The sequence below is a fragment of the Chrysemys picta genome, chromosome 9 (genome assembly GCF_011386835.1).
Source record: "Chrysemys picta bellii isolate R12L10 chromosome 9, ASM1138683v2, whole genome shotgun sequence".
Classification (NCBI taxonomy): domain Eukaryota; kingdom Metazoa; phylum Chordata; order Testudines; family Emydidae; genus Chrysemys; species Chrysemys picta.
The window spans coordinates 62396953-62423555 of record NC_088799.1 but is presented as its reverse complement, the minus strand read 5'-3'; the positions used below and the strand labels follow the sequence as shown (position 1 = coordinate 62423555).

Sequence of the window (26603 nt, the reverse complement as noted above, 5' to 3'; positions counted from 1 at the left end):
TTGAACTCACTGGTATAAAGTACTATTCAAGGTGCATAACAATGATGAATCCAGAAGCTCTCCATTGGGGCTCCCTATTAGATGTCCTTGGGGAAGAGGTCTGTGATACTTAGGTACCTTTCTGGATTAACCCTCTTCAGAAACTCCTCACCTTGGACTTCTTCAGTGATGCCTGCTTGTTATTTAACCTGGTTAAGGAATGGGGCCCACTTCATCTCAGGGGCATTATTATTAGCATACCATAGTACCTAGTAGCCCTAGTCATGGGACCCAGACCCCATTGTGCTAGGTGCTGTACAAACACAGAACAAAGGCCCCAAAGAGCTTACATTCAAAGTGCAATCCTATTGAAACCTCTCACAGATGAATTTTGATGTTATCTATGACCTCTCTCCTATTTGAGACATGGGCAGCTTTTGTGAAGGGTACGAACAATTCCCTACATTCTTGAGGGGTATCTGGATAACAGATTAGGGCACTGTGAAGTGTTTAAATTCATTTCAGAGACATGGCTCCTGGTTTGCAGATGGTCTGATAATCACCATGCATGGTAATGCTGTTCAGTGTTACAAGTTGTATATTTTATTAGAAATGTTTTATTGATTTTTTTTTGAAAAATCAGTAAAAAAAAGTTACAATGAGAGACTCTGCAAAATAAATTAAATAAGTCAATGATGCAACATTCTGTCTTTGCATAGAAGGAAGCCATCTCCTCAACAAGTCAAGAAGGCCTTATTGTTCCCTCAGTATTGTAACAAAGTGGGAACTGTTGTAATATTTTTTATGAAGCCTATGTGTGCCTCAGTTTCCCCATATGCCACATTATTATCCAGTGGGGGGGGGATTAAATTTGCTCTCAGGGCAGACTAAGCTACATAGGTGAGTGTCAACTCCCTGCCTGGAGGGAATGGAGAGTTGGAACTGGTTGAACCCGACCCAAATGTCTCTCAGCAGGCAAGCTGAGCAACGCCCCTAGGTTAAGAACAAAAGCCTGCATTCTCAGGTTTAAAAGTTTTGATACTTCAAAAATGTGCCTGCAGTGTAGATACTATCAGCACCCAGGGTGATATCATTCCCTCAGAAAGGAGGGTCTTTCCTGAAACTCCACTACTTCTGCAATCTTCATTTTGAGCCAAGTAGCTAAACTTTAGGTACCTGCCTTTCTTGGGAAAAGGTGCCAACATCCAGGCGCCGTCTCCTATCTACCTTGATGTTTACACTGCACTCATGACCCCTGGGTTCAAGCCTCTGAAAAGGTCTATGGGGGCGGGAGAGCAAGGTTCATCACTTGTTTCATGTAGAGTTCCCCCCTAAGCAAATCAATATAAGTAACATGAACAGAAAGACTTTCCCAAATCAGAGGCCGTATGACCAGTCTTCATATTGGGATGAAGCATAAACCCTTGAAGAAGGACCTGGGGCCAGTAAGCCACTCCAGTAAGATTGTTTGATCATAGATGGTATTTGGTGAAATCTGGTGAACTCCAATGAGGAAAAATAGCACTGTACATTCCTGGGTTATAAATCACCCCCAGGCAGGGGCAGTTTAGCAGTATCCATAGAAGGGTGGATTCACAGCACCTAAGACAGGGATCTCTCTCCCATCCTCTATTTTTATCTGCATGTCACTTACTGGAAAGCCCCTCCCTGGTGAATGTGTAACTGGGCTGCTCAGAGCTTTCCTCCCTCTTCATCAGTGCTGAATGCACCATTAGTGAATGATGTCAATGCACTCTCTTCTGGGCTAGCAGCATGTATCCCATTGGAGATGGCATGGGAGAGGTGCTGCTGCTGCTTCTGGCCCGCCACGGCGACACTGCCATTGGTATGGCCCTGCATGTGTTTCCTCTGCACCTGCTCCAGTATCTGTAGCACCTGGAGTTGACAAACAGGATTGGGAGTTGGATATTGAGTGGCAACAGCACTAGCTTCTTTTGCGATCACAGGATGCCACAGTGTTTTTAAAGCCACACTGGCTGGCCCTTCTCTCTTGCAAGTTGCACCCAGCCTTCACTTCAGCTCAAAGACTCTTGGATTGGCACAACTGAAGAACGTACATTTCAAAGTCCCAGCTGCTGACTAGCAATAGATTCCCCACCATCTTTTAATCTAGTGGAATAAGGAAAACCCTTTGCACTAACATATGAGGCACCTTTCAACCTTGGATCTCAAAGCATTTTACATAAATGGGCAAATGATTTTTACATATGATAAACCCTATGTTACAGATGGAGAAGCTCGTGCACAGAGAGGGGAAGTGACTTGCCCAGGGTCACACCAGACTCAGAAATAGGACACGGGCATCCTAACTGTCAGTCCCTGACTCTCCAGCATTAGACTATTGGAGATATCTTTGCCTCCCTGTGGATCTTAGGTGCCTCCCTGTCCTTCCAGTACCCACTTAGTGGGGAAGGGAAAGAGAGAGAGTGAGAAGGGAAAGAGAAATACAGAAAAGAGATGGTTTACCTGGGATTTGGGAACAATGCCGACCCTGAAGAACCCTATGTTTCCACTCTCAATCTTGGTGCAGTCCACAACAGTGGAGGCAATGTTCTCTGGAGAAGGCCCATCGCATAGAACCGCATCCACCTTGATAGTAAGCAACACTCATATTATGAGGCCTTTCTCAGGCAGTTGGTTAAAGGGGGGAGAGTTCCCCTTTCTCAATGGATTTAGCATTATCTACAGGTTCTAGCCATGCTACAGATTCCTATCCCTTCCCTCTCCTTTTTCCACCTTGCATTGGCCAAAGTCACCAGAAATCCCTGGTGATTTCCAGCAGTCACCCAGTGATCTTGGGTGACTTTGATCAATGCAAAGTGGAATTAATGCACTAAGTAAAACTCAAGGGCCAAATCCTCAGCTGGTGTATATCGGCACCATTCCATTGACTTTAGTGGAGCTACGCTGGTTTACATCTGCTGAGCATCTCTAAGGTTGCCTTTGTATGTGTAGGCCGTCAGAATGGTCAGATGTGAGAATGGTGAAAGAACAGTTGTGAGCCTAAGTCATCCTCACATGAACTTGCCATTAACTTGTCTCAAGTTCTGTATTTTCAGTGGGAAATATCCAGTACATTCATGGGATTACTTAAGGCATTAACTCTGCTTTCAGAGTTTAAAAACTGGAAAATACAAGAATCTGGTAATTTAATTGGCAGTGCTCATGGAAGACGGGAGTCCCCTAAGATTCAGAAAGTTTTAGAACTCCCAGTGGTTTTAGTCTCTAGAGCATTGGTCATAGATTTAGAACTTTAGTTCTGAAAACTAAAACAAAAGACAACAAGGGTTCTAAAATCTTTGACATCCCCAAAGGCTTTGGAACATTAGAATGTCAAGGGCTTGATCACTTCTAGGTCCATAAATGCTCTATGGCACCCACATCCTTATGGATCTGAAGAGAAACCAACCACAGTGGTGGGTCACAGATTGTGCATTTAAAAACAAAAATGTTTGTGTTAATATTGATTCCTTATTTTTCCAGCCTTCTTTCTCTCCCTCCCTGGCCCTTCTGGGATAAGCCTCAATGAGCTTCTAATTTACAATCTATCTCAGGATTTTAGTCGTAACCACGACTTGCCAGCTGGGAGTAAATCAATATCACCTTGTGATCACATCTCCCTCAGATCCCAGGATGAATGTGAAGAAGCACATGGTGATTACCTTGTCTCCCAGTTTGGCATACACCTGATTGTGGTGGGTGGTGTCTGCTTCTCCAGTTGGATTGGCTGATGTGACTGCAATGGGGCCAACCTGGTAAATGAGAACAAAATGAGAAAGTGGGTTTTGATCAGAGCTTCCAGCACAGAAACAATAATGCTCACGGACTCGTTTCACTTTTTGTTTGTTGAAACACATTTTAACTGAAGGAGAGTGCCAGAGTGTGAGTGTGAGGACAGCAGTACAGTGAGGAAGATACGGAAAACTAGGCTGAATTGAGGAGGTCTTATAGATTCTGCAGCCAGAAGGGACCCTTGTGATCATCTAGTCTGACCTCTTGGATTACACAGGCCAGAGAACTGCCCTAAAATAATTCCTGGAGCATATTTCCTGAGGAAGGAATGAAGCATTTTAATTTCATGGGACAGTAAATTACACTGGAACCCCAATGGAAATATGGGCAGCAAGCAAATTATCAAAGGAACAGGAAGGGTGTCATGGTTTCGTCAGCAGAGGCCCACAGACACAGTGGTGGGGAAGGGGTCTGATTTGTGGAAGGTCAGGATCAGGTTCCAAATAAATTGCCTTAGTACAGCAGCACCAGCCATCCCACTGTTCTGGGTGATCAATGTAGCCCCACTTGGAGCAGTATCAATGGGGCATAGGTGCAATGGTCAGCATTGCTGTAGGAAGTTTGCTGCAGCGCTCTATGCAGCAGTTATGCCACTGAATTGCACCCGACCACACCTTCATTTGCTGCTGCCACCAAGAGTTCATAAGGAAGACAGCAAGAGAAGTGCTCAGCACAAAGCAGGAAAGGGCAAAAGCTTTTCTACCCAGCAAAGGCCAGAGGAAATGGCCTTAGGGATGTATCAAATGGGAAAACAAAGAGTGTTCAGCATGTGGCATTGTGACATTAGAGAGAGGAGTTGCCTTGAGATGGTAGCTATGTGGATCACATCCTTGGACTGAGCTGTTTCTGTGACTTGGTATGGTAAATACAGCTGTCCACCTCTGCATTATACTAACACAGGGCAGCGATGTTGTCACCCCACGTACCACTGCTGGGGTTATTTATGGAGCAACAGCATTGGTTCCATAATTTAGGTTGAATAAGCATCATTTGCTCTACAGTCCACACCTACAATCCAAAAAAGGATCATATTGCATTCAAAATACGAGGTTAGATGTGAATCGGAGGTAGAACTTTTCTAGTAAATATACAGCGAATTGGACAAGGGGGGTGATAATTATGCATTTTCTAGGTTTCTAACATTTGGATTGTTGGGTTTTTTGAAACATTCTTGTAAGCAAATGTTCAACCAAACAACTGCTATGTGTTCCTTCAACCTTAACCTTAATTAATATTACGGGCCGGTAATAATAATACTCATCACTTTTCTTCCCCAGAACTTTACAAAAGTGAGTATCACCAAGAGCTGGGCTGGAAAGGATTGTACAATCCGATGAAAAATGTTGAGATTTTGACCATTTTCCTCCATCCTGAATCGGAATGAAATGTCAAAATCTCCAAAACTTTCAGGAGCCAAAAATAAAAAAAAACTGTTGGCTTGGGTCAATCAAAACACTTTGTTTCAATTTTGATCTTTTATGATTATTTACTCAGCTTCAATCGCAAAACAAAAAATCATTCAGAACAGGAAAACTGGCATTTCTTGTTTTGAAAATATTGAAACAGGTTTTGACACTTCCAAAACATTTTTTCCAAATCCTTTCCACTAAATGTTTTGGTTTTGACAAATCGGCAATTTTCTATCAAAAAATTCCTGACTGTCTTTACATAATCTCATTTTACATTTGGAGGAACAGTGGTGTGAAGTGACTTGCCCAAGATTAGACAGTGACAGAGCTGGGAGAACTACCTAGGTCTCCTGACACCAGTTCCTAGCCATTGCACCATGTGCTGAATGCTAGTTGTTGACACCAAACCTGTTCATGGTGGCCCATGTGATCATTAGACCCATCACCTTTCTTGCTAAGATCAAGCAGCAAGCCGAGAGAGATGTGTGTTGGTCACTCACCAGATCAATGAGATGTGTGGTGATGGAGCAGTCGGGGATACGGATGGCGATGCTCTGAGAGGTACCGACATATTTGGCAGAGTCTTTCATCCCCAGGAAGTCCACCCATTCCCCTGTAAGGGAAACAGCCACACAACACTTACTGATGGGGGTTGAGTCTACAAACAGTCGTGGTACCCTGTAACTAAACGAGGAATGGTCTGGCATCGTTGCACAGTGTTGCTGTGTTTTGGATCAGCAGTACTCTCCGCCTTGTGGAAAGCTTGACAGCAACAATATTTTCTCACCTCTGGGAACCACCAGGCTAATGGGAGATGGCCAGGCAGCCGCCATGAAATCCCACAGTATGGGGTTGAACAAATGCTTTGTAGGTTCCAGCTGCTTCAGACTAGAAATCCAGAGTGACATGGGGCGATCCTGAGCCTGGCGCTTAGTCCTGGTAAGAAGACAAAAGAAAGGAACGCTCTGTAGCACCCAACGGGAGGTTGGGAATTATTTTCTCCAGTTGCAATGGAAGCAGTTTGAGGGAGGTTTAGACTCAGACATGCCTTTGCACACTTCAGCCAAGCACAAGAGCCTTTGTAGTAAAAGCCGCATGATCCAGCGGATAAAGCCCTCAGCTCAGCGGGGGGGAAGGAGAGCTGGGATCTAGTCCAAGTTATGATACGGACTCATTGTGTGACTCTGAGCAAGTCACTTAGGCCCAAATTCTCAAAAGTGTCCACTAATTTTGGGGGCACAACATGAAAAAGAAATCAGACCCAGAGGAGGAGTTTTTCCCATGAATATGATTTTTATCTTGACAGTGCGTTCCCACTGCCTGCCCCCACTTTTTGTTCTTTGTACAGTCTTGTGATCTCCCAGCCAATTGGTTCCATCAGCTGGCAGGGGTGATGTTCCTGCTGGATGTTCTAGGGGACAATTACCCAGCTAGTTGTTCCCTCTTCTAACCCTGATCTTCACCCGCAGGCTTACTGCTCTTATGAGGGCTGAATCGTGGCCCTTGCACCTTCAGACCTGTTGCAGCAGACACTGCCCAACAGCAGCTGTCAGTTGCCACTTACAGCCTGTGGCTAGAGTCTCCATTAGACTATTAGAAGAAGCCCTCACTGGGCCTGTAGTGAAAACACTTACTTGTAAGCTTTCTCTACGGCATCAGGTCGATTGCAGGCTGCCACCAGAACGTACACTGTGTCTGTGGGGATGCCACAAGCTCCTCCATTCTTCATGATCTCTAAGAACAGGAAACAACCCAGAGAACTGCTGGGTGATAAACTCACAAAAGAGATATAGATGGAAGAGATCTACTATGGGACCTCGGCTTCATCCCCTGGCTGCTAAAGTGTTGCCCACTACAGTATATTTTCTAGTGTTCATTAAAGGAGAGTTATAGGTTACATGCAGACAGGCAAGGAGGCGTCCCACTATCCAGAGAGTAACCCTCCCCCTCTACCCCTTGAAATATCCCAGCAAGGATTCCCAGAGGCTGTGTCATGCTGCAGTGCCAGCCTGTTGGATTTGTATGAAGTAGATGGGATGACCAGCCAGGGACAGGAACCAGGAGACATTGAACCACATAAGTGGGTGCAAAGCCATTGACTTCAATGGAATTTTTCCCACTTACACCAGCAGAGCATTTGACCCCTACTTCCCACTCTTCTGCTCTAACCATTTGACCATACTGCTTTGGTCAAAATGCCATAGTATAATCAAAGTTTCTAGATTCAGACAGGGGAAAAAATGTAGTTCTTCTATCATGACTTCCTTCAATATGAAACCCCGCAGTTAACCCCTACCCCTGTTCTCTCCACTATACATTTTCCTTACCTGCAATTTGCTTGACTGAGGAAGCTTTCCTAGCAGGCAAGTGAAGGCATTTGGTGCTTCCTCCCCCAACACCACTGAGCTTCACAATAGGCCTACCCATAGGGAAGTGGGAACCTTCAAAGGTACTGTTGAAAAGGGCAGAAAGGAAGCAATAGAAGCTGGCCAGCCCAAAGATGATGGTGACAGCAATATCATAGCCAGCTGGCATGGCATTGACTGCATCCAGCAAGAAGCTGATGAGTATGAGTAAGAAGGTGAGGGAGTAAATGAACCAGGAAATGCTTAGGAAGAGAGTGCAGAAGACAATGAAGCAGTTGAAAAGCATGAGGGCGATGATGCCTACAGCTACTTGGAAGCCCCTGCTAGTGCCATAGAGATCACCATATCTGGTTAAGCCCCAGATGATCCACATGACCCCATAGAGAATGAAGGCACTGCTCTCCAAGGTCTTACCACAGGCAAAGGCCACTGAACCACATAAAAGCTTAAGGATCCCTCCGGCTATCACCACCCAAGGTATAACAACAGTAGCAAGTGGTGCCCTTGGGTCCACTGTCATCGTGATAGCAAAGGAAGCAAGGACGCTGCACGCAAAGCCAAGCACCTCGGCATCTGCATACTTGGAATAGCCAAGGTAGGGAGCATGAAGGTCTTTCCCTTCATGAAGTTTGAGATGACTGCTGTGGGAGAGCAAGGCCTTGACCGTTCCCTCCCCTATAGGGATTCTGGCACTCGCCTTCATGTTGTACTGGTAAATGAGAACCATAAGGGCCGAGGCCACAAAGATGGCCACGTCTACACCTTGGGGACCACCTTCAAAATAACCATGAGGGTGACAGGCTAGGGCGATGCAGTAGGCCACGTAAAAGAGCAAATACAGGCCATCCACCAGGCTTTTAATGGTGATGAAAAGGGCCAAGACAGCAAAGAGGATAGCAAAAACCACCAAGAAAGGGATGGGGAAAACCGGCTCATCCTGCTGCCAGATCCGGTACAGGAGGGAATAGCCTCCAGCAAATTTCAGCACAGAGGTGAAACCAAAGAATGTGGCAGCCAACGTATCCAGGGCACGGTAAGAGAAAATGCAGACCCCAATCTGGTAAATCCCAGCTGCCCAAAGCCAAGGTACTTGGCCCACAAATAGCTTGCTGGTCACTCCCAGGAGCCTGCAGCCAAAGACGCTGGCAGACAGCATGTTCAAGATCAGACCAATGACTGCCAAGTCATTCGTGTTGGCACCATTGGCTTGGACCTGCTCATTGGTCTTACTCTTGCCCAGATCTGTGCCAGGAAAGGTGATTTTCTTCTTGCTGAGGAAATAAAGACCCCTCCCCATAGCAAAATAGCCCCCAAGGAAGCAGACAATCATATAATTGCAAGCCACTGCCGAGGAACCAAAAGCCGTGTTATAAAGCATGGCAATTTCATGGGCACAGGCAAGCGAAATGCAAGAAGCAACCATGGCAAGGATGAGCTCTCTTTGAAGGAAGCCCACCACCCCAATGATGAGGAGCCCCAGAGTAAATGTCGCCAGGCCGGGCACCACGGCATTGCGGAAATCACCAGTGCCATTCAGGACCCCTTGCCCTGCCAGGATGTGGATGACTCCATAGCTGCACCACAGCACTGAGATGGTGAGACACAGCGACACGAACAAGGAGGCACTTCTCAGGCTCTTCTGAACTCCTACAAGGGAAATAAACAAAGGAAGCAGGAATGCCAGGTCACTATGTCTCGGAAGCCACCAACTCGTAGAGACACCACCAGGACAATTGGGTGTGTTTGTCAGTGTGCCGGAATGACACATCCCAGCACCACATTTTGATGTAAATTGCATCACTTTTTAATGATAATGAACTTACAGATGTTCCCACAACCAACTGTCTTCCATTTTCCACACCTCCAACCCTTGTCCATGGACGGCCCTGCCTAGTCTGGGTCCCCCAAGCCGTTATCGTCTCTTCGTCCAAATTCCATGATGCCCATAAGTCAATAATAATTGTCACAATAGACTAATACAAAAAAGTGCTGGTGCTCCCTTCTCTGGGTTTCCCGTTGCATCCTGTCCGCTCCATTTCTGTCTAATTTACATTGCCAGACCTTTGGGGCAGAGCCTGTGTGTATTATATGTCATGTACAGCATGGAGCACCTTGTTGGCACTTAATACATAACCAGTCATTCACAAAGAAGCATAGGTACTGCCTGCCTGGATCAGACCCAAGGTCAATCTAGTACAGTGCCCTGTCTCCAAAAGTGGACAAAGAACTTGATTAGAGAGACTTAAAGTTGAATGTGAGTTTGAATGGAATTCAGCTATCACCCCAAAACAATATTACAACTTTACAAACATGCTACATGCCCTCTTCGCTTCCTATATTAGACAAGCACCTTCCATGGTGCCTCAGGATTTCCATGATCACATTACTAACCCCTAGTGTTGTGAAGTTTATACCTAGGCTGGGAGATGCTCATTCTGGGCTGGAACTTGGCACCCAAGAATTTCCCCATTTCCATTCCGTTCTGTTATGGCCCTGTGAACCAGTGCCATGTTGGGAGGGGGAGCGGCAGCACTGATAGAGCAAGGCTTTGTGGCATTGTGCCTGTGCAATGGAGGAACAGCTATGCCTCAAGGGGGCTGAGGTGCAGTAACCTTAGAAACAGCAGTTGTTATAGCTGCTTTGCACTGACACACTTCCCCCGGAGACTGCAATGCTGACTGACCTCTCCTTTAGTGCTCCCATGTAGCTAGCAACCCAGTCATGGCTGCTCCTGCACAAGTGTGTTAGGGGTAAGAGGCTCTCCATGCTTATATCAGTGCAGGGTGGCCATAATTTAACCCTTTGTGTTTATGCCCCCAAACTACTGGAGTAATAATTAGGCAATTCACCTCTAAGGGTACAAGGGTACAAAGTTGGTTTCAAGCCAACTTTCTAATTGCACAAAACTGAACACTCTTGCCCTGCCCCTGCCTGGCCTCTTCTCTAAGGCCGTGTCCCTTCTCCTCCCCTTCTCTGAGGCCCCACCCCTACTCACTCCAGCCACCCAGCCTCCGTCGCTCGCTCTCCCCCACTCACTCACTTTCACTGGGCTGGGGCAGAGGGTTGGTCTGCAGGAGTGGGTGAGCGCTCCACCTGGGAGTGCGGGCTCCAGAGTGGGGCCAGAAATGAGGCATTCAGGGTGCGGGAGGGGGCTCCAGGCTGGGGCATGGAGTTGTGGAGCGGGAGTGGGTGAGGGTTCGGGCTGGGGTGCAAGCTCTGGGGTGGGGCTGGGGCTGAGGAGTTTGGGGCGCAGGAAGGGGCTTCGGGATGGGGCCAAGAGGTTTGAAATGCGGGAGTGGGCTTATGGCTGGGGCAGGGAGTTCAGGTGCGGGAGGGGGTGCAGGCTCCATCTGGGAGTATGGGCTCTGAAGTGGGGCTGGGATGAGGGATTTGGGGGGTGCAAGAGGAGGCTCAGGGCTGGAGCAGGAGGTTGGAGTTGGGGGGTGGGTGGGCTCCAGGAGGGGGCTCAGGACTGGGATAAGGGATTGAGGTGCAGGAGGGGGTGCAGGGTGCAGGCTCTAGGAGGGAGTTTGGGTGTGGGAGGGGGTTCCAACCTAGGGCAGGGGGTTGGGATGCGGGTGGGGGTGCGGGGTCTGGGAGGGAGTTACAGTGTGGAAGGGGGTTCCAACCTGGGGTAGGGAGTTTGGGGTCTGGGCTCCGGCCAGGTGGCACTTACCTCAGGCAGCCCCGATCAGTGGCACAGTGGGGCTAAGGCAGGCTCCCTGCCTGCCCTGGCTCTGCGCTGCTCCCAGAAGCAGCCAGCATGCCCGACCCCTAGGCAGAGGCACAGCTAGGCAGCTCTGCGCAAGGCGCACTGCCCACGCCTGCAACCGCCACCCCGGCAGCCAATGGGAGCTGCAGAGCTGGCACTGGGGGTGAGGGCAGCATGCGGAGTTTCCCTGATCACCCCTGCATCTAGGGGCCTGCCTTAGCCCCAGTGCGCCACCGACTGGACTTTTAACGGCGCTTTTCGACTGGGCATTCTGGTCGAAAACTGGACACCTGGCAACCCTAGGGTGTTCACTGGCCTCTGTCATGATTGATCACTGCCTAATGTGAAGACAGCACCTGCCCACTGGGCTGAACCAAGGCTACCAACCCATTTCACAAGGGCCTTCAAAAAGCTGCTCCATGCTAAGGGCCTCATCCCAAGCCCAGTGAGGCCAATCAATAGATTCCCATTGACTTCAGTGGGCTCTAGATCAGGCTTTAGGGCAGCTTTGTGTCAGCACTGGCTGAGAGTAGATCTGAACCCAGTACTTAGAGTTTAAAAGCTTTGTTACCCATGACCACTCCCCTCTAGTTAGCATTTTGTTTAATATCTAGGAAAATGCCAGGACCAATACAAGGCAATCCCATTAATGCCTCCCTTAAAATAAATGTATTGAAACCTAAGCATCAGTCTCTTCATTCCCCCTGGTGGGGAGACATGAGTAATTCCCCAGTCAGTCAAAATAGTTTGAAACTTTTTATAACCTGTGATGATAACCTGTGATTTCCCCCTAAACTGATTATAACCTTGGCAAACTACTTATTAACATGTGTCTGACGAAGTGGGTATTCACCCACGAAAGCTTATGCTCCAATACATCTGCTAGTCTTAAAGATGCCACAGGACTCCCTGTTGCTTTTTACAGATCCAGACTAACATGGCTACCCCTCTGATACTTGACACTTATTAACACACTGTTTAATTCACTGACTGCCCTTAAACTATCATTCTTACAGAGTTTGGAAATTGTATTTATAATGAGCGAACCTCCAGTGCAGTGAACCTAATTCAGTAAATGATTCATTTAGAACTGATGTTTCTTTCTCAAGTCCCTCTGCACATTGACAAAACTGCTGGCAAAATAGTACAACAGTACAAAAATATGTATAAAGCTGCAGAAAGGTCTGTTAGGTGCCAGTGCTCCTGGTCTTACCTGCATATGCCAAGAGAGCTGATATAATAAACAGAAGGACTCCCAGAGCCGTGCTGGGGATCAGAGGGGCTGGGCTGGTGAAGCTGTAGGAGTGCACAGCTAGCAAGAGGGATCCTGCATGGAACACAGGGGAAAAGAAACATCTTAAAAGCTTTCCAGGAAAATGGGAGATGGGGGAGATAAAGAAGGAACAGAAAAATGCAAAGAAAGAAGGAATCAAGAAAGAGGAATGGAAACAGAGAGCAATTGGGGAAAAGAGGGATCCAGGGAAGAGAGACAGAAGGAGAAAAGAAAGAGGAAAGTGAATCTCAATAAAGAATTCTGTTAGAAACTACACTATATTGGAAAGTTTAGGTTTGACTCCCAACCAAATAGAAAAGTTCAGCTCAGTGTTTGAAAGGCAAGACAAACATGTTATTGACTGCTTTATGCAGATTGGTTTATAGATCTACGGGTTTTATCCAAGCAAGGAAGATTCAGAGAACCCATTGTGGGGAAGAACTCTTTCTTTCATAACAGAATCTAGTTAGTCCCTATTTAAAATGTGTAACCTCATTATACAAGAAAGTCAATTCCACCACCAGCCTCCCTTGCCAGGTAAACTTGGTTCCTACCTGAAGCAATGCCCAGGAGCCCTATGGAGTAATGAAGTGACTGGACCCGGCCCTCTGCCATGACCAAGTTTGCTGAAGACTCAAAGGCAGTCTGAAATGCTGTCTCTCTCCCTTTTCCTAGCTCTTTATAGTCAAACCTACTCCACTGGCTGCTGTTCCTCCCAGCACTCCACCCCTTTCCCTAACAGTAACAGCTTCAGTTATATTTCCCTTGTGAGTAGCAGAGAAGGAAATACAAGTGGGCTGTTAAGCGTAATAAACTTCAGTCTGTGACTCAGCCTGTGTTGCTCCTATCTTTCCCTGAAGGCCTGTTAATTTTACTCTTGATTAACTCTTGCTAAAAGGACACCTTATAAATGATTGGCAGAGGTTATTTTCATGCTCCCCTGTTGCCAATGGGACAGTTTGGGTACTGAATAAAATAGTTCTAAAAAAATCCATCTGCTGGTTCTAACAAGCACACCCTCACTCTCTGAGCGGCCCTGGGTTCCGTCATGTCTCCTGATTTTGGACTTAGTATTCCCCTTAATTCCTAACACATTTAGAAATGCCAACACTGGCTGGTGTGTGCCCTGCTGTTGTTAGCTGGATAGAATCAGGCCTGCTCAAGGGTATGTGATTATGCCACCCCTGCAAAGAGGATTCCATCCAGCCTGGATGTTCTGTGTCTTTTTGTCCCACAATAATAATGTCTTTGTTGCCCCACTGGCTTTACCACTGAAACAGCAGGTTCTGGAGCCCTAGCCTATGATGGGGTTTAACCGTTGTAACTCTGAGCCATATCAGGTGAACTCCAATCTTACCTGCACTCCTGTGTTGACATAAGGTTAGCGGAGAACTAGGTCTTAGCAAAAACGAAGCCAGTCCAAAAGGGAACCTGGCAGAGAACTGGAAAAGATAGTTGCTACCCTTCCAAATGTTCCTCAAAGCAAGTGACAATGCAGAAAAATGGGAGAGGGTGAAGTTCTGTATACGGATACTCATGGGATGGCCAGATGTGTGGGACAGCTATCCTACATTCCAGTGGGAGTATGAATGGAGCTATAAACTGCTCAGCAAAGGTGTTTTAAAATGCCAAGAATAGCTGCAATCTGCATTAGAACGTCACATTCTCTTTACAAGAAAGTAGCTGCCAGGTCAGACCATTGCCCATTATGTGATGGGCCTGTCTTATAATAGCAACGTCATATAAGGGCTTGGCTACGCTTGCGAGTTACAGTGCATTAAAGGAGCCCCGGGCGCACTAGCTCACTACCCGTCCACACTGGCAAGGCAGGTGCCATGGCTAGAGCGCTCCTGGTACTCCACCTCGGCGAGTAGAATAACGTTTGATGCGCCCCCACTGGAGTGCCCCAGCATCAGTGTGAACGAGGTGTTGCATTACTGCACTCTGATCAGCCTCCGGAAACATCCCATAATCCCCTTAAGTCAAGTGGCCACTCTTGTCATTGTTTTGGATATGTCCTTTGAAAGCTCCGTTTGACAGCCAGCATGCTTATCTGCTCCGAGACAAAGCAACCATTACTGTGGAATGCTGTGTGTGGGAGAGAGAGAGGCGGGGGGGAGGAGGAGGTCTGCTGCTGTCTGAAAATACAAGATAGTATGCTGACATGCTCTCAGCCCCCCAAAAACCCACTCTCTCTCCCCCCCACATACACACAACACACTCCCTGTCACACTCCACCCCACCCCACCCACCCAAGCACATTTCAGCCACTTGCATGTTGGGATAGCTACCACAATGCACTGCTCTCTGTGGCCGTTGCAAGAGCTGCTAATGTGGCCACGCCAGTGCGCTGGCAGCTGTCAGTCTGGACAGACTACAGCGCTTTCCCTACTGCACTCTACGAAGGCTGGTTTAACTCATAGCGCTCTACATCTGCAAGTGTAGCCACGCCCTTAGTCTGAGGAGTTAACAGATAGGATAGTCTCAGAGACACATTTACTGAGCAATCACTTGATGAATACAGCCTGCTAGAGAAGTGAGGGGGCCATGGCAGAACAAGTAACAACCACAAAAGGCAAAGATGCTCAGACAAACCAGAACCAAACAGCAATTCAAGCGCTCACAGTGTATAATGTATCTATTGGGCCAAATCCAGATACGGCGTTAAGTGGTGATGTTAGTTACACAACGAGTGGAAGTTGGTCAGAAAACAGTGGTAAACAGGGGCCTTAATAGAGCTTCGTGGGAAAATTTCTACAGCATTGGCCAGCATTTAAATACTCCCTCCCACCAATTTGTATCTACATAATTACTAACATAGGACCCAATCCTGTGAGGAACTGAGCTCCTGCTGAATCTCCATTGACTTTAGTTAGATTGGGGGCACTCAGCACTTCTCAGGATTGAGATCATGATGAGGGCTGAGTATGATCAAATGTTAGTGTTTTTAAGGGCTCCCAGTTCTGTGCTGTGCTTCATCCCAGAATCTCCCCTCTAGAGCAGTTTAATTCCCATTACTGCTCCCAAGTTGGTTTTCATTAAATGCCTGAGGTGATGATTACATTTAATTATACTCACCCCTCTTTGATAGCATAATGCCCTTTCAAGTCAGTGGGATACCTTTGGACTTGTTTACACTTGAAAGTTAATTCAGATTAACGAAGAGCGTGAATTTAAAGTGCTATAGCTATTCCTGATAACTCCATGTGTAGACACTCTTATCCAAAGTGGATTAAATAATCTGGAGTAAGGCACTCTTATTCCAGAATAAGATTGCTACAGTATGGGCACATCTTCACTACTCGCCGGATAGGCGGGTACAATCGATCTATTGGGGATCGACTTATCGGGTCTAGTGAAGATGCGATAAAATCGATCCCTGATGGCTCTGCCATCGACTCCGGAAATCCACCGCGGCAAGAGGTGGAAGCGGAGTCGACGGCGGCACGGCAGCGGTCAACTCGCCGCCGTCCTCACAGCCAGGTAAGTCGACCTAAAATACGCAACTTCAGCTACGCTATTCACGTAGCTGAAGTTGCGTATTTTAGGTCGACCCCCGCCCCTGTAGTGTAGACCTAGCCTATGTCTTCACTACCCACCGGATCGGCGGGTAGTGATCCATCCACCAGGGATCTAGTCTAGATGCGATAAATCGACCCCCGAGAGCTCTCCCGTCAACTCCTGTATTGCAGCGCCACAAGAGGCTCAAGCAGAGTCGACGGGGAAGCGGCAGCAGTTGACTCACCACGGTGAAGACACTACAGTAAGTTGATCTAAGTATGTTAACTTCAGCTACGTTATTCACATAGCTGAAGTTGCGTAACTTAGATTTATCCCTCCCTCTCCCCCCCCCCAGTGTAGACCAGGGCCCACCAAGAATAGTTATTCTGGAATACATGAATAGATATTCTGGAGTCACTCCATCTGTAGACAATTTTTAATTTTTAGTTGACTTTAACAGGGGTTGGCTCAGGCCCTAATATATGATTAACAGGTGTGCAGTGGGGTCAGCACCATTTAGCACGGGGAGGTATTGTTAAATGGGAGACAGCTCGGCCAGTTTGTAACATACAGAAATGGATTATGTTTGCGGTGTGTGCTAGATTTGTTTATCCAAGCTATATCTACTCAGTAATATGACTCCATCTAATTGTCTGAAGGAGGAAGAACTAATATTTTTTTCAACTACAGCATGACTTGGCAGTTTTGTATCTAAACCAGGAAGGAGTGAATTTGCACACTATTTGCATCCATAGATATCAGTTGGGTTTTTCCACACCCATCATGCAGGGCACCTGCGTTGGGACTAGTAAAAGCAGTGTAGGGACCAAATGTGCATTGGGATTAAATGGACCTTAATTGGACTTTTCTCCCTCTCTAATGTTTGCACTGCTCATTCTGGTTTATAAAGGAATAGCCATGAACACATAGTGCCTGGTGTCATTGTTTTTTAAAGTATGCCAGTAAAAACTGCAGACACATGGTGATGGGCACGCTATCCATAGTTGTAATAAATAATTAGCACCCCAAACTGTATTGTTGCTAAAGAAAGCCTATATCTCAGTAGAGACCCAAACAAGAGGTATTTCATAAATAATCTCGGGAGACTATCTAACATTATTTAGGGATGCTGCACGAGACTTACCGGCCTTTAAGGAATGGAAATTTAGGCACCTCCGCATGCTGAGAGCATCCCTATAAACTGAAAGAATGGTGGGTGTATCAAAATGATGATTGCTCACGTTGATGGATTTTCCCAGGCCCTTGCCTCTGTAACACCACTTTTACTGCAGTCAGTGGAGTTACATTAGCGTAAAGCTAGTGTGAAGGTGCAGAGAACTGAGCCCCTTGTTTCTAAATTCATGGCCCAAAGTCCAGAGAATTAAAGTGTCTGTAGAAAGCCTGCTGTTTGGAGACTGAGCTTAGAGACAGAGGACATTTAACAATGGAAAGGGATCACCGCCTGTGCAACTAAAAATTTTAAAAAGTACATCCCTGGTGTAACTGCACTGACTGGAATAGGATTTAAACTAGGGGTTTAGCCCAATGCATGGCTCTGTTACATGCCATTATACATATAAAAGTCCCTGTGCATTAGTCTGCAATACAATTGAAAATTGATTGAGAAAGGAGAGATGAGCACGGGTAGCCAACAAACAGCTCCGGCTAGCTGCGAATTCCCCCTATGGCAATGCACAAGGAGAGCTAACAGGGAGCTGCTGATTACACAACATTTATGTACACATCAAAGCCTGCTTTGGAGAAATAGAAAACTTCCTACCCGTAAAGGGCTCTGTCCAGCCCATACAGCCCTGCCTTGTTCTGGGGCGGGATCTCCTGCTATAAAAGGCTCAGGGCAGTGAACAGAGAGAGACAGCAACTCCAGCCTCCCAGAGAATCCACCTACTTTGAGTCTGAACATGGGCAAGAAGGTAGCCATTGTCCTGTCCGGCTGCGGGGTGTATGATGGCAGTGAAATCCATGAGTCTTCTGCCGTGCTGGTGCATCTCAGCAGAGAGGGGGCACAGGTAAGAAGCACCCTGGCTCTGAAGACCAAGGTCTATCTTGGCTATATATCCTTTTGCCCTGGGCTGCTCTTTACCATCTCCTCCACTGGATGGATCATTTTGGGGCGCATTGGAGCAGTAAGTCATAGTTTCCTTAGGTGTTAATTCCTGTTGCTGCTGAGATAATCAAATTGCCCTAGTGATCAGGTGGCAGGTACTGTACAAAAATCTAGATAAGATACTCTCTATCTATCTAAATTCGTGCACTGCACCCAGCACCAGCGAACTTGATCACTAGGGGAATGTCATTAAAAAAAACCTAGGTAGTCTCTTATTTCTGTATCTTTCTTCTTCTATCCAGAGCTCACCACTTTAGCAGCCAGAAATCTTGCAGTAGAAAATGGACTGTCTGGACTCAATTGTATACATGAAAATCTAAATCTCCTTAAGCAATTTCCCTAATATGTCCCTCCTCTGCTACGCTGCAGTTCTAGTGTTCTTTTTGACCTAGACATTTGCTCACTTCTGCAGTTCTCTCTCTGTTTCTTTTAAGTGGCCAGTTGCCACACCTGCTTTTTAAATTCCTGTTTGAGGCAGAAAATAAAAACAGAAGCCTCTGAAAGGGCTCTTGCCAGTTAATCTGAAACAGAAAATCATAGCAGCCAGCAAGAAGCTGATAATACAGAATTAGTAACTGTAGCCAAATTGTCTGAGTGCAAGAACACTGCATGAGATCACCCTTTGCTCCCAGCAGAGGACAAATCTGGGCCCAATCCTCAACTTCTATAAATGATTGTTTCTCCTTTGAAGTCAATAGAACAATGCTGTTTTACATCAGCTAAGGATAAAGGATAAAGGATAAAAGTTTCAAGGTTCACATTCTCAGTTCCTGTTTACAAAAAAAAAAGGTGTCTATCTCCCTCTTTCTGAAACTGTATTTTCTCCTCTTGTTTTTTTCTTCCTGTATTTTTCACTTTCCCTCTTTCACAAAACTGAAAGACTATTCAGAGTGCTGCAGGTCCCTTCTTCATCCCTTAACCTAAGGAGCCCTCTGATGGAGGAAACGGGTATAACTTTTCCTCCATAACGTTTAGGACTACAGTAACTCCTCACTTAAGGTTGTAGTTATGTTCCTGAAAAATGCAACTTTAAGTGAAACGATGTTAAATGAATCCAATTTTCCCATAAGATTTAATGTAAATGCGGGGGCTCAGGTTCCAAGGAAATTCTTTGGGGGCAGACAAAAGGCATTATATACTTTACAGTACTGTACTGTACTGTGGTGGGGAGGTGTCCCTGGCTTACCCCTAGGGCTCAGGGCTGGGGGTGCAGGGTCTGGGAGGGAGTTAGGGTGCGGGAGGGCTCTCAGGGTGTGGGTGCGGGAGGAGGCTCAGGGCTGGGGAAGCAGGAGGTGCTGAGCACTTACCTGGGGCAGCTCCTGTTTGGTGCAGGGGGTGTGCAGGTGGCTCTGCGCAGCGCGGCAACGCCCCCATGGCCACGATTCTGGGAACCGCAATTCTGGGAGCTGCCCGCCCCACACCCGGAAGGCAGGGCCACCTGGAAGGCAGGGCCACCCGGAAGTAGGGTGACCAGATGTCCCGATTTTATAGGGACAGTCCTGATTTTTGAGTCTTTTTCTTATTTAGGCTCCTATTACCCCCCACCTCCTGTCCTGATTTTTCACACTTGCTGTCTGGTCACCCTACCCGGAAGGCAGGGACTTTAGGGGCTGCAGGGCCCTGGGCTAAGGGGATCCTGGGGCCCTGGCCTGCAGCGCTAAAGCCCCTTTCGGAATGCAGCCCTGCGAGCACAGGCCGGAAGACTCAGGAGGAGCAGGGGCAGCCGCGCAGCCAGCGGCTGAAGAGAAGCGGCACTTTCCCCTTCAAAGTGCCACTTCTCTCCGGCCGGCTTTGAAGGGGAAAGCGCCGCTTCTTTACGGCTGCTGGCTGCGCGGCTGCCCCTGCTCCTCCTGAGTCCTCCGGCCCATGCTCGCAAGACCGCATTCCGAAAGGGGCTTTAGATGCAGGCTCCGGGTGTTCCGGGTGGCCCTGCCTGCCAGGAGGGCTGGGGGGGGCAGCTTCCCCGCTTGCTCGCTCCCTCCGTCCCAGAAAGACCTAAGCGCCGCCAAACAGTCCTAACTCTTTGTCTGACACTAGTTCAAATTAGCGCTGGGAGAATAACAGACTTTTTGGTTCACTGGCAATTTCAAAAAGCCCCCCAAAAATATTATTTTGGGTAAGAACAAGAAATATTTTTTTAGGGCTATCAAGCAATTAAAAAAAATAATTGCAATTAATCGCGTGATTAAAAAGATTAATTGCAATTAATTGTGCGATTAATCGCGCTGTTAAACAATAATAGAATACCATTTATTTAAATATTTTTGGGTGTTTTCTACATTTTCAAATATATTGATTTTGATTACAACACAGGATACAAAGTGTACAGTGTTCACTTTATATTTATTTTTATTACAAATATTTGCACTGTAAAAAACAAAAGAAACAGTATTTTTCAATTCACCTAATACAAGTATTATAGTACAATCTCTTTATCATGAAAGTTGAACTTACAAATGTAGAATTATGTACAAAAAATAACTGCATTCAAAAATAAAACAATATAAAACTTTAGAGCCTACAAGTCCACTCAGTCCTACTTCAGCCAATCACTCAGACAAACAAGTATGGTTACAATTTGCAGGAGATAATGCTGCCTGCTTCTTGTTTACAATGTCACCTGAAAGTGAGAACAGGTGTTCTCATGGCATTGTTGTCACCAGCATTGCAAGGTATTTGCGTGCCAGATGCGCTAAAGATTCATATGTCCATATGCGTCCATGCTGATGATGGGTTCTGCTCAATAACGATCCAAAGCAGTGCAGACCAACATATGTTCATTTTCATCATCTGAGTCAGATGCCACCAGAAGAAGGTTGATTTTTTTTTTTGGTGGTTTGGGTTCTGTAGTGTCTGCATCTGAGTGTTGCTCTTTTAAGCCTTCTGAAAGCATGCTCCATACCTCGTCCCTCTCAGATTTTGGAAGGCACTTCAGATTCTTAAACCTTGGGTTGAGTGCTGTATCTAGTTTTAGCAATCTCACATTGGTACCTTCTTTGCCTTTTGTCAAATCTGCTGTGAAAGTGTTCTTAAAACTAACATGTGCTGGGTCATCATCCGAGATTGCTATAACATGAAATATATGGCAGAATGCAGGTAAAACAGAACAGGAGACATACACTTCTCCCCCAAGGAGTTCAGTCACAAATTTAATTAATGCATTGGTTTTTTTTTAACGAGCATCATCAGCATGGAAGCATGTCCTCTGTAATGGTGGCCGAAGCATGAAGGGACATATGAATCTTTAGCATATCTGGCATGTATATACCTTGCAATGCTGGCTACAAAAGTTCCATGCAAACACCTGTTCTCAATTTCAGGTGACATTGTAAATAAGAAGCAGGCACCATTATCTCCCATAAATGTAAACAAACTTGTTTGTCTTAGCAATTGGCTGAACAAGAAGTAGGACTGAGTGGACTTGTAGGCTCTAAAGTTTTACATTGTTTTGTTTTTGAGTGCAGTTATGTAACAAAAAAAATCTACATTTGTAAGTTACTTTTTCTTGATAAAGAGATTGCACTACAGTACTTGTATGAAGTGAATTGAAAAATACTATTTCTTTTGTTTATCGTTTTTACAGGGCAAATGTTTGTAATCAAAAATAGTAATATAAAGTGAGCACTGTACACTTTGTATTCTGTGTTGTAATATAAATCAGTATATTTGAAATGTAGAAAACCATCCAAAAATATTTAATAAATTTCAGTTGGTATTCTATTGTTTAACATTGTGATAATTTTTTTAATTGTGATTAATTTTTTGAGTTAATCGCATGAGTTAACTGTGATTAATTGACAGCCCTAATTTTTTTAACTTGTTGGCAAATCAAAAAGTTGAAATTTTCATTTCCAGTCAAATCAGATGATTTGACAAAACTGAAATGTTTTGTTTCAGCTTCAAATATTTTAAAGCATTTTTTAATTATTTAAAAAATAAAATTGGAGGAAATTTTTAAATTAAAAGTCATTTCAAAGCAGAAACTTGAAATGTTATATTTTGAAAACACTGTAACAATTTGACAGTCAACATGAATTCACACAATGTTTCAGGGTCACCAAATCTGCATTTTCACCTAAAAAAAATTTCCACCCAATGCCCAAGAAGTTAAAAAAAATATCTCTCTCTTCTTATTCTGACAATACACTCTATCACATCAATAACCTGGTCACAGGTCAGCATTTGAGTTGCTCAGATCTACTGCCATATTGCTGTTGTGGTTTGTTGTCGAATTCCCTCTAACTCAGCAACCAAGCCACCCTCATTCACTACGACAAAGTCTGATACTGCTTAGGAACCATGGCTTGCTGTTAGCCTTAAGATAACAGACCTTGCCATCTCTTCTGTCCCAGGGGGAGTTCTATGCTCCAGATATAGAGCAGATGCACGTGGTGGACCATGTGAAAGGGCAGCCAACTCAGGAGAAACGCAACGTGCTGGTTGAGAGTGCCAGAATCGCCAGAGGCAACATCAAGGATCTAGCCACACTTAATGTCAAGGAATTGGATGCCCTGATCATACCAGGTAGGGCTGATTGTGGACTCCCAGCATGGGTAGGCAGATAAGCACTAACTCTGCTTATGCTAGCGGATTAAAAATAGCAGTGTGGCCATGGCAGCACAGGCTAGCTGCCTGGATCTGGGCAGGATTGTACTCAAGTGGCTAGCGTGAGCCGCCGAGACCACACCGCTATTTTTAGCATGCTAGCTCAAGCAGAGCTAGAGTGCGTCTGCCTACCTGTGCTGATGCATAGACATCCCCTTAGAGATCCCATGGAAGGGAGCAGCTCTCCATTGGCATGACCTGGAGAGGCCCCACCATGAGTCACCAGGAAGAGGAGTTTTTTTGTTTGTGGTGGTTTTTGGAGGTTGGGAGAGAAAAGATTTGTTGCCCTTAAGAAAAGCAGCAGCACACTAGGAGAACTGCACTAACCAACTGCTTGGCATAGATGTGCTTTGATGTGACTTCTATTTTAACTGGCTGTAGAAGTGAAGGTGCTTATCTGGGAGAAGAGGAGGAAATAATTATACCCACCTCTCATCTACAGCTTTTCACTGGTAGATCTCAAGCGCTTTACAGAGAGCATAACTATCATTATCCCCATTTTACAGATGGGGAAACTGAGGCACAGATAGGTGAAGGGACTCGCTCTAGATCACCCAACAGACCAATGGCAGAGCCAGAACTACAGCCCAGCCCTCCTGAGTCTCACTTCAGTGCGCCACAATACTTCTGATCCACCACAGAACCTGCCATGCCTCTCTTTCCTTGACTTTAGTAGAAAACATCATCAAGATGTACCTGGTTCAGCCATTAGCGCAGACAGGAGAATCACGGAGGGGTAGTGGAAGAGCAAATGATGAAAAGCCCAATCACTCCTGCACCTGTTGTAACTAATGGAAGCGTGGCTATTGACTTCAATGAGCACAGGCCCTAGATGAGGATTTAATTAGGAGAACTATTTTGGCAACATGTTCCACCATTACTTTAGAAAAATAAGAGAATGGAAGAGGAGTGGATTTGTGAATAAAGCACTAATACATCTCCAGATTAACTCTATTTAGAGACCATGAGGATTCTTTGCCATTTCTATTGGATGGTAATTGGCAGGTAAGGCTTACAGCCTTGTTTATACTACAAAGGGTTTGCCAGTATAACTACACCAGTGGAGCTATACCAGCAAACCCATTTAGCAGAAATGCAGTTTATGCTGCCAAAAGAATTCTAGTGCCAGTACAGCTTATACCAGTTGCCTGAATTAAATAAGCAATACTGAATCAGGTACTCGTCGGCTGGTATAACTGTCTCTACTTTTTTTTTGCTGGCATTGTTATATCTGTCAGGAGTGTGATTTTTTCCCCTCCAATACTCCCAACAAAACTATGCCAGGCCTAAGAGAGAGCTGCAGGTATTCAGCAGACATGGTGGCTTGCTGAGGTTTTATTGAAATATGTTTGGACCATGGATAAATGCCACACTGCACCAAATTCAGTTAAGCATTTTAGTGAAATAGGTGAGTTGGCAAAAAAAAATCCTACATTCAAACAATCACCTATTTTTAATCTCTTTCCCTATTCTGAGGTGGTTTTGGAGTGGCTAAGAACCTCAGTACTTGGGCAACACAGGGGAAGAACTGCACAGTCTCTAAAGTTGTGGAGGACACTTTGAAGTCATTCCATGCTGCCAAGAAACCCATTGGCATGTGCTGCATCTCCCCAGTCCTGGCAGCCAAAATCTTCCCAGGATGCGAGCTGACGGTTGGACAGGACAAAGAATGTGAGAAGTAAGTGTTGCCGAGCCCTAGTGCAAAATCTGATTCTGAAGGATCGACACAGCACACCGGTCCACATCTCTCAACCCAAGGGTAGGAAACACACCAGGGTAGTGATTCACAATGCTCATTATGTCATTTATGGCACATACTGCCACAGTACCTCTTCTCCTCCACTAACCAGGCCGAGATCATTGTAGTAAAGGGGCTGAAAGCTGGGGCTGAATTATCCCAGTGGAAGGAAATGTATTGTGCTGGCATCTGCTGTTTGAAGGAGAGTTAACTTGTTTGAGAAGAGTTGGTCAATAACCCAATACAGGTACCAGGGGGAGGGGGACTACTTGTAGCTTTACAGAGGGATGCTAGCTAGAGTCTTAGCCCCGGTTTACACTACGAGTTTAGGTCAAATTTAGCAGCGTTAGATCGATTTAACTCTGGACCTGTCCACACGACAAAGCCATTTTGTCGATTTAAAGGGCTCTTAAAATCAATTTCTGTACTCCTCCCCGATGAGGGGATTAGCGCTGAAATCGACATCGCCGGATCAAATTTGGGGTAGTGTGGAAATCATTCGATGGTATTGGCCTCCGGGAGCTATCCCACAGTGCTCCATTGTGACCGCTCTGGGCAGCACTCTCAACTCAGATGCACTGGCCAGGTAGACAGGAAAAAGCCCCGGGAACTTTTGAATTTCATTTCCTGTTTGGCCAGCATGGCGAGCTCATCTGCACAGGTGACCATGCAGTCCCAGAATCGCAAAAGAGCTCCAGCATGGACCGAACGTGAGGTACTGGATCTGATCGCTGTTTGGGGAGACGAATACATGCTATCAGAACTCTGTTCCAAAAGATGAAATGCCAAAACATTTGAAAAAATCTCTAAGGGCATGATGGACAGAGGTTACAACAGCGCAACGCTCCGTAAGTCGATGCTAGCCATGGTAGTGAGGACACACTCTGCCGACTTAACGCGCTTAGTGTGGACATACGCAGTCGACTGTATAAAATCGATTTCTAAAAATCGATTTCTATAAAATAGACCTAATTTTGTAGTATAGACCTACCCTTAATGTTTAAATTTATTGAGGCTTTTTGATTACTTTAGTGAGGGAGAGGGAGTAGTATAGAGTTTGCTTAATTCCTTGACTTCTGAGGAATTCCTCTGGCACAGTATACACTGTCTTCCACACAGTGGTCTCTTACCTGAGGGGTATTCATTTAGCAATAGCAGACTCCTAGCTACTGCTGTGGGACACCTAATGAGAAAGGATCTTTTCCATCTAAGGCCTTGGCAGAGTCTCTCTGTGTCAGGATCAGCTACACACACCTGATTTATTCTCACTTCTTCCTTTAGGTGGCCCTATGCAAAGACTGCAGAGGCCATGAAGGAACTTGGCTGCAAACACGTGAACAAGCATGTAGACGAGATTCATGTGGATGTGAAGAACAAGCTGGTGACGACCAGTGCCTTCATGTGCAATGCCCCGGTCCATGAAGTCTATGATGGTATTGGAAAGATGATAAAAGAAGTGCTGAAACTTGCCTGAATGCCTGACTACAGAACATGCTGGAAAATGATGGGAATCCAAGTCTTCTGAAATAAACTTCAGATACATAGTAATGGAGAGCAGCCACTGAGAGTGGGCTACTGCTGTCCTTCTCCCTACACCCTTGTGCCACAAAGCTTATTTCTAATCACACTGAGCCCTTTCCCATTGGACTGCTGCTAGCTACCAAGGAGGGAGACGTTTAGACAAGGGGTTCTCGCAACAAAAATTTTGGTGGCCTCAGAGTACGGCCACCAACTCTCACTGGTGGCCACACGTACACTTTCTTCTTAAAATACTTAATTAACTTTAGGAAAAACAATTAAATATGGACAGATACATATCTGATTCATTGTAATGTATATTTGTAGGGTTTTTTGGCAGACTCAATACAAAAATAATGCTGCGTCCCCCTTTAGCTCCCCCTCCCCCCATCCAGGGCTTAGTGCAGGGGAGGGCAATGTGGCCCGCGAGACCATCCTGCCCAGCCCCCAAGCTTCTGGCCTAGGAGGCTAGCCCCCGGCCCCTCCCCCGCTGTTCCTCCTCCCCCGCAGCCTCAGCTCGCCCTGCCGCCGGCACAATGCTCTGGGCGCTGGGGCTGTGAACTC

At 46.0% G+C, this 26603-nt stretch overlaps 2 protein-coding genes across 3 annotated transcripts; one reads left to right on the top strand and one right to left on the bottom strand.

Annotated features, from left to right (window-relative positions):
• Positions 1–559: 559 nt before the first annotated feature.
• On the bottom strand, positions 560–13325 carry LOC101938246 (uncharacterized). Its single transcript, XM_005310993.4, has 9 exons — positions 13107–13325; positions 12493–12606; positions 7529–9214; positions 6836–6935; positions 5989–6137; positions 5702–5814; positions 3663–3752; positions 2467–2589; positions 560–1875 (listed from the first exon to the last, which is right to left on the bottom strand). Exons 1-9 carry the CDS (start codon positions 13165–13167, stop codon positions 1672–1674), a joined length of 2640 nt encoding a protein of 879 aa, XP_005311050.2. The 5' UTR covers positions 13168–13325; the 3' UTR covers positions 560–1671.
• A 4560-nt stretch (positions 13326–17885) lies between these two features.
• Positions 17886–26336, top strand: LOC101935785 (glutamine amidotransferase-like class 1 domain-containing protein 3, mitochondrial). Of its 2 annotated transcripts, none has more exons than XM_065556373.1 (4): positions 17886–18197; positions 22531–22702; positions 24260–24461; positions 25803–26336. In XM_065556373.1, the coding sequence occupies exons 1-4, from the start codon at positions 17973–17975 to the stop codon at positions 25993–25995; spliced, it is 792 nt and encodes a 263-aa protein (XP_065412445.1). In that variant the 5' UTR covers positions 17886–17972; the 3' UTR covers positions 25996–26336. The 2 variants fall into 2 exon arrangements, with proteins under 2 accessions (XP_065412445.1, XP_008173408.1); XM_008175186.4 differs by having other exon boundaries at positions 17899–18080.
• The last annotated feature ends 267 nt before the right edge of the window (positions 26337–26603 follow it).

What these genes read in the sequence shown, in the direction of transcription:
- LOC101938246 (XM_005310993.4), bottom strand. Translation starts at nt 13,167, where the DNA reads ATGGCAGAGGGCCGGGTCCAGTCACTTCATTACTCCATAGGGCTCCTG. An exon ending in AGCTCTCTTGGCATATGCAG is followed by an intron (nt 9,215 to 12,492) that starts GTAAGACCAGGA and finishes TTTCCCTTGTAG; the next exon opens with GAGTTCAGAAGAGCCTGAGA. An exon ending in GCATTGTTCCCAAATCCCAG is followed by an intron (nt 1,876 to 2,466) that starts GTAAACCATCTC and finishes TGTCAACTCCAG; the next exon opens with GTGCTACAGATACTGGAGCA.
- LOC101935785 (XM_065556373.1), top strand. Translation starts at nt 17,973, where the DNA reads ATGGGCAAGAAGGTAGCCATTGTCCTGTCCGGCTGCGGGGTGTATGAT. An exon ending in TTTTGGGGCGCATTGGAGCA is followed by an intron (nt 18,198 to 22,530) that starts GTAAGTCATAGT and finishes CTTCTGTCCCAG; the next exon opens with GGGGAGTTCTATGCTCCAGA. An exon ending in CAGGACAAAGAATGTGAGAA is followed by an intron (nt 24,462 to 25,802) that starts GTAAGTGTTGCC and finishes TTCTTCCTTTAG; the next exon opens with GTGGCCCTATGCAAAGACTG.